Genomic DNA, 11,786 nt, shown 5'->3' on the forward strand with positions numbered 1-11,786 from the left:
TAAATACCATATTTAAAGTCATAAGGACTTCATGTTCACCTTAAGCTTGCGTTAGTCTATTCACAGCACAACAACGTGAAATGTTCGGGGTGTAACAATTATTAAACAAAAAAAAAAGAGAAATCAAGTTTGGTGGGTTAAGAGATAAGGTCCGTATAGGAAAGGGAACAAATATTCCATCGTGAAAAGGCCTAAATTTTGTGTTTAGTTGGTTTGCTCAGCCAGGTTAAGGCACTGAGTGCTGGTCCGCCTTACCAAGTTTAGAGCGTGACATATTTTTACCTGATTTAGTTGATTATTATGTTACTTATTTGTATCACTTAGTATTCTATTTGTTTTTTTGTTTCATTAAACTACCGTTCTAATTATCAAATAAACCTTTGGAAAACATGACCTTAGGGAAGCTAGTTTCAATGTTTTTGCCATAACTTAGAAGGAAAGATCTAACACTATTGATCAATGCACCTTTTAAATGTTGACTATGTATCTCAATACTTTAATAAGTTCAATATTTTCAATGTGTATGACATTGCTTAGTACTTCTAGTTTGTTAGATATTGGTTATTTACTCATTCTCCACAGAATCAAAATATTCTCAAATTGGAAGTATTCAACTTGCTAATTTTGATAAATTTGAGTATGGAGAAACGTATTTTACTCAATGCATTGTTTCAATAATATTAATATTATTTTTAAAATCCATAGTAACTACAAGTTTTGGCATACGCAGAGGAACTAGTAAAAGATAGCAATGCAAAGCCTAAAATAACAATTCCAAATCAATGGAGGCATTCACCGAACTATATGGAGAGGAGTGAGGTAATGGGCCTTGGGTATTATCGTAACTCTATATGTATAATAAAATGTTGCGATAGAAGAACCACAAAAACACACATGTGACGGGTAGTTAGTTAGAGAGACGAACGTCCGAGGAAAACATTTTTGGATCCAATTTAAATGAGAGATTGAAAAATTTCAAGAAGGTGATAAAGTTTTTTCTATCTAGAGAAATTTCCATTTCAAACGTTTGAATTCACAATACATATGTCAAAAATAATCGACAATGGCGGATGGAATTATGAAGAAATTGCCCGAAGAGGTTCCCAGTTATATACTTTCGAGACTTACAGTGAAATCTCTAATGCGATACAGATGTATCTCTAAAATTTGGTACTCTATTACAATCCTCTTATTTTATCAATCTTCGTATCAAGCGCCCCATCACCACCAAAGACCAATTTATTCTTTTTAAACGATCTCTTCAAGAAGAAGAAGGGGAATTTTAAAATCTCTTGTCTTTTTTTTGTGGTGGTGATGATAGTGATGATCTTATCCCCATTTCTCCAAATATAGAAGTTCCATATCTATGTTCTAGTTATGCTAGTCTGTCTTATAGTCTCATGGGGCCTTGTAATGGTCTGATTGTTCTGACCGATACCCAAAGCATTGTCTTACTTAATCCCGCCACTAGGAAATACAACCTGCTTCAACCCAGTCCATTTGGCTGTCCACAGGGTTTCAACCATTATGTTTGTGGTCTAGGATTTGGCTTCGACTTGACGGTGAATAATTACAAAGTAGTTAGGATTTCAGAAATATATTCGGATTCCTACAACGATCCTTGCGTGAGAGGGTTCAAAGTTGAGATTTATGATTTGGATATTGATTCTTGGAGAGAACAAAACTATGAGGAGGAAGAGTTGCCCTTGGTGTTTTGGGTTCCTTGTTCAGAGATCTTTTACAAGGGAGTCGTTCATTGGTTTGCAATTGCAGATACAAAGGTAATTCTTTGTTTTGATATGAGCACTGATACATTTCGTAATATGAAGATGCCGCACACTTGTTATGTTCATGATGGGAAGTGTTATGGCCTTGTAATTTTTGATGAGTCTCTCACATTGATTTGTTATCGTGATCCAACATGTGAGATTGATCCAACAGTGGATATGATGGATATTTGGACAGTGAAAGATTATGGTGTAAATGATTCTTTGATTAAGTTATACACTATTAGACCTCTTCCTATTGAATACCCTTTAACGGTTTGGAAGGATTTATTGCTTCTTCAAAGTAGAACTGGACAATTGAATTCCCACAATTTTATTTCGGATGAAGTAAAGGAATTTAATTTACATGGATATCCTTCAAGCTTGAGGGTTGTAGTTTACAAGGAAAACTTGACTTCATTTCCAAAAGAAAACGGGCAAGGCACACAAGCTCAAGGAATTTAGAAATGGTATGGCTCTTTTGTTTTTTTTTTTTTGTTTTTTTTTGCTTTTTCTGTTTTGTTTTGTTTTGTTTTGTTTTGATGAGTTAGTACCTAGTCTTCAAGATACAAAAAAATTTGGTGAAATGTTTCAACACTTATCCTTTGGTAATTAGTTGAAAGGTTTTAACACTTATCTTTTGATTAGTTGTTACCATGAACAGCAATCAAATTAGAAATAATTTATGTGCTACAACTTATTTGAATGATATTTAATCTAGCACTCAGAATTGATATTTTTTTTATTTGTGCTTACCTAGATAATAAAAAAAATTAGAAACTTCAAGGTTCAAAAAAAAAAAAAAAAGAATAAAACGTATGTTCAATCTTCTTCATAGGTGGGTTGTTCAATATTTGATTCAAGTTAACAAAAATATTTGCTTTCTATAAGTAATGTAAATGATGTTGCTATTATTTGCAGCATAACATGTTAATGTTTTACTACCACATGAGGAAAAACGTTAAAAAAATCTACTTTTAAATGTATACTGTTATAGATAATATCTGTCATAAATATCTTACCCTTCTCAAACCACCTTCCCACACTCAAATTAACAGATGACCTCAATCTATTCAAATGCATAGTCTACAAAGTTAGACAAATCCATTGATGTGAATTTCATATTTTAAGAGTAGGTCAAAGTCAAAATCAAACCTAAAACCCATGATCAAATCCCAAAATAACTTATGTTCCCATGTAACCCATAAAGCTAAGAGTCCAACCATATAGATTTCTAATCCGACTTCATTTCGATGTTCAAATCCCAAATTTGGTGTTTCTAGAGCTCAGACTCATACTCCATAGTTTTTTTGGACTTAATTGCACGATTTACATATACATGTATAACAGCTAGGGTTAAGTGTAGAATTGTTGCCTCAAAGCTATAAGTATGGCACGACCCAAACCGATGAATCGTGACGAGTGTCTGACCTCTAGTGACCAAACACTCCGAAACACATAACTGAACCATACTGAACATCAAGGGCCCATAAATGTCATAAACTGATCTCATACTGCCTCATGAAAGGGTAACATTATAAACTCTGTACAATCTGTACATACACATACATACTGAAAACCAGTGCAAGCCAGCTAGGCCGCTACATATACTGTACATAAAAGAATGGGAGCCGACAAGGCTACATCATCTGACTAATACATATAACTGTCTACAGGCCTCTACTGGAATAAAAGCTGTAGAAAGGACGAGACAGGGCCTCGTCACACCTATATGTATGTTTATCCAAAAAGGCTAGCATACCAAAATAGACTGCAAATCCAGATCAATGGAGCGCACTGACCACTGCTGGATAGAAGTCCTACAAAGCTAGACCACCTGTCGGTCTACCTGAACCTGCGGGCATGAACGCAGCCCCCAAAGCAACGGGGAGTTAGTACGGATAATGTACTGAGTATGAAAGGCGTAAGAACAATCATGTACATATAATACTCATAATTAAAATCTGAAATGATAAGCTGAAATAACTGTCTGCATGTACCCATATGAACTAGTATCTGTATGTATCTGCATCAATCTGTATAACTGACAATGCCTGTGTGGGCGCATGATATGCATGTTCATGCCTATAAATGTAGGTCGTACATATGTATATGCGTATATAACGCCTGTCAAGCCTCTGTGGCATCCCATCATATCACATAGGCCTCTCTGCGACCATCATCATGTACATTGCTGCGGTACGTGCAGCCCTATCCTTATCTCACCATCATGGTGCACCAGCTGATCAAGTGGTGATGCATATATAACTCCTATCCATTTTCCCATACCCCATATACATATAATACTTGCGTATATAATGCCTTCTGGTCACGGGTCAATATAGATATATATGAATGAATGTAATGCATGAATAACGGTATACATAAAACTGGACCCATGAACAGAAGGAGCAATCATAAACGGGGTACATGATCATCAAAGACTGAAGAACTCCTAATACTTCTAAGAGTAGAGTAATATGGAAGTTCGCTTACTCGTTCATTTCATATCATAAGGTCATGCCAAAAGAAAGAAAAGATAGCCTTAACATACCTTGAAGTATACCCAATCGTCGAACTTCTAGCTCTCGAACTTGTAAGTCCACAATTAAGATAACATAGGCCTTAATTAGACTATTTACCTCGCTTACTAACCATCTTTAAATACATAAAGAGTTTAACAAAGTGTAGGCAATAACTTGCTTGTAAGCTTACAACCCTTCGACTTCCCATTCAATCCAACATCAACCACAAAACCCACAACAACAATGAAAACATCCGTATATCAAAATATGCTTAAATCCATTCCCAATAATCTCTTAAAAATAGCCCCAAATCACTATCTTACCCTTCATTAACTTACCACTTCCATAAGTATCCTCTCTTCACTTAAAACCACTAAAACTCTTGATAATCAACATAAATATAAGAGCAGAAATCATTTACATAACTTGAGAGGTCTAAGATTCTAAAGATCAACTTCAACTCCAACTCCCTAAGCTCTACAACTTGAATAAACCCTAGAAACAACTTTTTTCTTCACAAGCTTGGGTTCACGGGGCTTGGATCTTGCCTAATCACCACTATGATGATAGAAAATGTTGAGAGTAGATATACTAGGGTTTTTCTCTGACTTGGAAGAGAGAAAATGAGAATTAAAGTCCTGGATCACATATTTGTACTTGGAATTAAAAAGTCCCAGCGGTACAGTTTGACGGACGGGTCGACGACCCATCGTCGTGTCGACGGTCCTTCGACTTGCCCGTCGACCTACGGCTACAGGTTTCCAGGCTGCGGAACCCTGTCGATGCTGTACAACGATGGTCAGTTGACTATGTCGACGTCCCGTCGATGGTGACTGGTGTCTGCAGATTTCTTAGATTCAGCTCAGATCGCTTCGATTTGACCCGTTCAACCTCTAACCTTGTAAATCACCAGGGATATCTGTTGGTACCTTTGTAAACGGGGTAAGGCACTTTCTATCTCCAAAACATAGACACGAGTCTCAATTCTAAGGGCATACCTGACTACGGAACTATAGGTTCTACTACGACGAGAACGAGAGGCGTAACATTCTCCCCCCCCCCCCCCCCCCAAATTAGGAATGTTCATCCTCGAATGTTCAAATAATCATGGGCTATAAAAATTTCGGCAGAGTTTCCCCTGTACATATACCCATTCAACCTGCACACAGCAACCCAAACGATGCTACACAGGGCCACATATTACAACATACAATACCATGGCCTCACACGACCAATCATGATAACTGAAAATGGAATAATACCTGGGGGTGATGATGCCTCTGACTGAACCTCCTGTACTGTTGGAAATAAATATGGGTACTTAATCTTCATTGCCTCTTCTGCTTCCCAAGTCACCTCCTCAATATTCTTATTCCTCCATAAAACTTTAACTGAGGCTACATTCTTGGTTCGTAACTGCCGAACCTGCCTGTCCAATATAGCCACTGGAACCTCTTCGTATGATAACTGCTCGGTCACTGGATATCATCCATTGGTACAACTCTTGAAGATGCAGTTACGAAGCATAGACACATGAAATATCGGATGTACCGACTCTAACTCAGAAGGAAATTCTAGCTCATATGCGACCGTTCCCACAATACGAATGATCTTATATGGCCCAATATATCAAGGGCTCAACTTAACCTTCTTGACAAACCTCATAACTCCCTTCATAGGCGAAACTTTCATGAACACCCAATCACCTATCTCAAACTCTAGCTTACGTCGTCGATTATCCGCATAGGATTTCTGTCGACTCTGAGCTGTTAGCAATCTTTCTCGAATCACTTTCTCCTTATCAACTGCTTGCTGAATTAATTCTGCGCCTACTAACTGACTCTCCCCGACATCAAACCATCCTATGGGCAATCTACATCTCCGCCCATATAAGGCCTCATAAGGAGCTATCTGAATACTGGAATGGTAACTGTTGTTATATGAAAACTCAATAAGAGGCTAATGATCATCCCAGCTACCTTTGAAGTCAATCATACAAGCTCTCACCATATCCTCAAGTGTCTGTATAGTACGCTCCCCCTGTCCATCTGTCTGGGGATGAAACGTAGTACTAAGACTCACCTGAGTCCCCAATCTATTCTGAAAAGACTTCCAGAAATTAGCTGTAAATTGTGTTCCCCTATCTGAGATAATGGTCGCGAGAACACCATGAAGTCGTACAATCTCTTTAAGGTAAAGCTTCGCATAATCTTCGGCTGTATAAGTAGTTTTGACAGGCAAGAAATGGGCTAACTTTGTATGCCTATCAACTATGACCCATATCGAATCACACTTCCATTGAGTACGGGACAACCCTATAATAAAGTCCATTTTTATTACCTCCCACTTCCATGTCGGAATCTCCATAGCCTGCAATAGACCTTCCGGCTTCTGGTGTTCTATTTTGACCTGCTAACAATTTGGACATTGAGCAACAAACTCCGCTATATATTTCTTCATACCATCCAACCAATAAACTTCCTTGAGATCATGGTACATCTTTGTTGAACCTGAGTGAATAGAATAGTGAGAGTGATGTGCTTCCCCCATAACCTGCTGACGAAGCCCTGCAACATTAGGGACACATAATATACCTCTATATCGGAGTACTCCATCTTATATAATCACAAAGGGTGTCTTTTCTTTATGAGGTGCTGTATCTCGGTAATGAACTAAAACAGGATCCTCGTACTAACTTTTTTTTTTTATCTCTACTACCAAAGATAACACCGTTGTGTCTTGAACAGTAACTCCTGCATCCCCTGAATCTATCAGTCGAACTCCGAGGCTAGCTAATCGATGAACTTCACGAACCATTTCTCTTTTCTCTAGCGGCACATATGACAAGCTACCCATGGATTTATGACTAAGGGCATCGGCTACTACATTAGCTTTCCCGGGATGATACAGAATATCAACATCATATTCATCGGCTACTACATTAGCTTTCCCGGGATGATACAGAATATCAACATCATATTCTTTCAGCAACTCTAGCCATTGCCTCTGGCGTAAATTCAAGTCCTTCTGCTTAAAGATGTACTGGAGACTTTTATGATCAGTATAGATTTCAATATGGATACCGTATAAGTAGTGCCTCCATATTTTCAAAGCATGAATCACTGCTGCTAGCTCAAGATCATGGGTTGGATAATTCTTCTCGTGCTTCTTCAACTGTCTAGAAGTATAAGTGACAACCTTACCATGCTGCATCAACACACAACCCAATCCAATACCTGAAGCATCACAATATACGACATAGCCATCTGCTCCTTCTGGAAGAGTCAAAACGGGTGTTGAAGTCAACTTATCCTTCAACGTCTGAAAACTCTGCTCACAAGCATCTGTCCATTGGAACTTAGCTGATTTCTGAGTCAACTTAGTCAATGGGGCTGAAAGAGAGGAAAATCCTTCTACAAAAAATCTATAATATCCTGCCAGGCCCAAAACGGTACGTATCTCTATTGGTGCCGTGGGCCATGGACAATTATTCACAGCCTCTATATTTTGGGCATCCACTCTAATGCCTTACTCCGAAATAATGTGACCCAGAAAAGCCACAGAGTTCAACCAGAGCTTACACTTGAAAAACTTGGCATACCACTCTCTACCTCGAAGAATTCCAAGCACTGCTCGTAGATGTTCTGCATGATGAGCCTCTGACGGTGAATAAATTAGAATATCATCTATAAACAAAATCACGAACAAATCTAGGAAGGGCCTGAATACACGATTCATCAAATCCATGAATACGGCTGGGGCATTAGTTAGCCCGAACGACATAACACGAAACTCATAGTGGCCATATCTAGTCCATAATGCCGTTTTCAGAATGTCCTCTTCCTTCACCCTAGCCTGATGGTGTCCTGACCTCAAGTGTATCTTCGAGAAGTACTTAGCGCCTTGCAACTAATCAGATAAATCATCAATCCTTGGGAGCAGATACTTATTCTTTACAGCCACTTTATTCAATTGCCTATAATCAATACACATTTGCAAAGAGTCATCTTTCTTTCATACAAATAATACCGGTGCTCCCCACGGTGATGTGCTGGGCCTAATAAAGCCCTTCTCAAGTAAATCCTTCAATTGCTCCTTCAATTCTTTCAACTCCATAGGTGTCATCCTATAGGGAGGAATAGATATTGGCTGAGTATCTGGAAATTGATCAATGGTAAAATCAATCTCTCACTGGGGGAATGCCCAAAAGCTTATCTGGAAACACTTCTGGAAACTCATTAACCATAGGAATAGACTAAAGAGTCAGTGACTCTGCTTGCAAATCCTGAACCCGAACCAGGTGATAGATGTACCCTTTTATGATCATCTTCCTTGCATTAAGGTAGGAAATAAACCTAACCCTAGGCAAAGCAGCCTTTTTCCTTCCACTCTAGGACTGGCTCGCCTGGGAACTGAAATCGAACCATATTTGTTCTACAATCAACATTAGCATAACAAGAAGCCAACCAGTCCATGCCCATAATAATATCAAAATCAATCATATCTAACTCAATCAAATCTGCTACGGTATGGCGGTCACAAACTATAAAAACACAGCCCCGGATCACCAACTGGCGTAAACACCTCAAAAGGTTTAATCAACTCGGGCTCTATCTCAAACTTACCGGCAACAAAGGGCGTAACATATGATAAAGTGGAACCTGGGTCAATCAGTGCATACACATCATAGAAGAAGACTGATAATATACCTGTAACAATATCAGAAGATGTCTCACGATCCTATCTACCGGTTAGTGCATATACGCGGCGCTGAGGGCCGCTTGAGCTGGATGCTCCACTCCTCCCTCTACCTCGTCCTGCTGGTGTCTGAGAAACTTGCCCTGAAGGGCACACTGCAGAAGAAGAACCAGCCACAGACCTTGTAGGCTAAACCATCCCCCCACTCTCTCTGATCGGACACTGCCACATTCTATATTCTGGCTGGCCACAAGCATAATAAACATCTGAGCCCAGCCAACACTGACCGGCATATAACTTGCCACACTGGGCACACCGCGACAAAAGGTGTGTCATCAGTCCTGACTCCGGTCTGTACTGAGATCCTGATGCTCTAGAACTCTGGCCCACTCCGGAATAAGAAGACCGATAAAACTTCGGACCTGAAAACTGCGGAGGTGCACTCCCTGCTAAATAGAATGGATATCGGGGATACTGCAGTCTCTGTCCTCCCCTAGACTAACCCCCGATCTCTAAAGTCCTGGCTCTCTTGCCATAGCCCCGGTCACAGTCACGATCTGTCCTCATTTGATGCTTACGATCTTTCAGATTCTGTGCATATACCTGTATATGGGAGATATCCATGCCTGGTTGTAATGCAGCAGTCGTACAAGCATTTATCGAAAGTGGCCCTAGAGCAGCCATAAAACGATGAACTCTGTCCTCCATCTCAGCCACCATGGCTGGAGCATATCTGGCCATAGAATCAAAATACACGCAATAATCCTGGACACTCATACAGCCCTGCTCAATACGCAGAAATCTATCTGCTCAGGTTCGACTGACCTCAGGAGGTAGATAATGGAGAATAAAAGTACCTGAGAACTCTCGCCAAATAGCTGGAGGGGCATTCTCTCCCCTAGTTAACTCCCAAGTCTAATACCACTGTACTGCAATATCACGAAGCCTATATGAAGCCAACTCCACAGACTCGACCTCATCCGCATGCATAACCCTCAGGGTCCTCTGCATACCATCAATAAAATTCAGAGGGTCCATATTTTACTTTATCACAAAAAACTCGGGAGTCAGTACGGATAATGTACTGAGTATGAAAGGCGTAAGAACAATCATGTATATGTAAGAATCATGAATAAAATCTATACTCATAAGCTGAAATAGTTGTCTGCCTGTACTTGTATGAACTAGTATTTGTATGTCTCTGCATAAATTTGTATAACTGACAATGCCTCTGTGGGGGCATAATATGCATGCTCATGCCTATCAATGTAGGCCGTACATATGTATATGCGTATATAACGCCTGTCAAGCCTCTATGGCATCCCATCATATCATATGGGCCTTTCTGTGGCCATCATCATATACATTGCTGCGGTACGTGTAGCCTGATACTTATCTCATCATTATGATACACCAGCTGATCAGATGGTAATGCAGATATAACGCCTATCCATTTTTGCATACCCCATATACATATAATACTTGCGTATATAACACCTTCTAGTCATGAGTCAATATATGTATATATGAATGAATGCAATGCATCAATAACGGTATACATAAAACTGGACACACGAACAGAAGGAGCAATCATAAACGGGGTACATGATCATTAAAGTCTGAAGAAATCCTAATACTTCTAAGAGTAGAGTAATATGGAAGCTCGCTTACTCGTTCGGTTCATATCATAGGGTCATGCTAAAAGAAAGAAAGGATAGCCTTAACATACCTTGAAGTATACCCAATCGTCGAACTTCTACCTCTCGAACTTGTAAGTCTACAATTAAGATAACATAGGACTTAATTAGACTATTTACCTCGCTTACTAACCATCTTTAAATACATAGAGAGTTTCACAAAGTGTAGGCAATAACTTCCTTGTAAGCTTACAACCCTTCGACTTCCCATTCAATCCAACATCAACCACAAAACACACAACAATGACAACATCTGTATATCAAAATATACTTAAATCCACTCCTAATTATCTCTTAAAAATAGCCTCAAATCACTATCTTGCCTTTCATCAACTTACCACTTCCATAAGTATCCTCTCTTCATTTAAAACAACTAAAACTCTTGATAATCAACTTAAATATAAGGGTAGAAATCATTTACATACCTTGAGAGGTCTAAGATTCCAAATATCAACTTCAACTCCAACTCCCTAAGCTCCACAACTTGAAGAAACCCTAGAAACAACCTTCTTCTTCACAAGCTTGGGTTCACGGGGCTCGGATCTTGCTAAATCACCACTATAATGATAGAAATGTTGAGAGTAGATATACTAGGGCTTTTCTCTGACTTGGAAGAGAGAAAATGAGAATTAAGGTTGTGGATCACATATTTGTACTTGGAATTAAAAAGTCCGAGCAGTACGGTTCGACGGACTGGTCGATGACCCGTCGACGTGTCGACGTGTCGACGGTTCGTCGACTTGCCCGTCGGCCTACGCCTGCAGTTTTTTAGGCTGCGTAACCCTGTCAACGCTGCACAACGACGGTCCGTCGACCATGTTGACGACCCATCTATGATGACTGGTGTCTGTGGATTCTCAGATTCAGCTCATATCGCGTTGATTTGATCCGTTCAACTTCTAACCCTGTAAATCACCAGGGATACCTGCTGGTACCTTTGTACACGGGGTAAGGCACTTTTTATCTCCAAAACTCGGACACGAGTCTCAATTCTAAGGGCATACCCGCCTACGGAACCATAGGTTCTACTACGACGAGAACGAGAGGTGTAACAAAGTAGATTCCAAATCAAATCCCTCTTTAACCCGTAGCTTAGGTCA

At 39.6% G+C, this 11,786-nt stretch overlaps 1 protein-coding gene across 1 annotated transcript; it reads left to right on the top strand.

Annotated features, from left to right (window-relative positions):
• Nucleotides 1–1,400: 1,400 nt before the first annotated feature.
• Nucleotides 1,401–2,542, top strand: LOC132628414 (F-box protein At3g07870-like). Its single transcript, XM_060344197.1, has one exon. It carries the CDS (start codon nucleotides 1,401–1,403, stop codon nucleotides 2,229–2,231), a length of 831 nt encoding a protein of 276 aa, XP_060200180.1. The 3' UTR covers nucleotides 2,232–2,542.
• Nucleotides 2,543–11,786: the final 9,244 nt, after the last annotated feature.

Source organism: Lycium barbarum, chromosome 2 (genome assembly GCF_019175385.1).
Source record: "Lycium barbarum isolate Lr01 chromosome 2, ASM1917538v2, whole genome shotgun sequence".
Classification (NCBI taxonomy): domain Eukaryota; kingdom Viridiplantae; phylum Streptophyta; class Magnoliopsida; order Solanales; family Solanaceae; genus Lycium; species Lycium barbarum.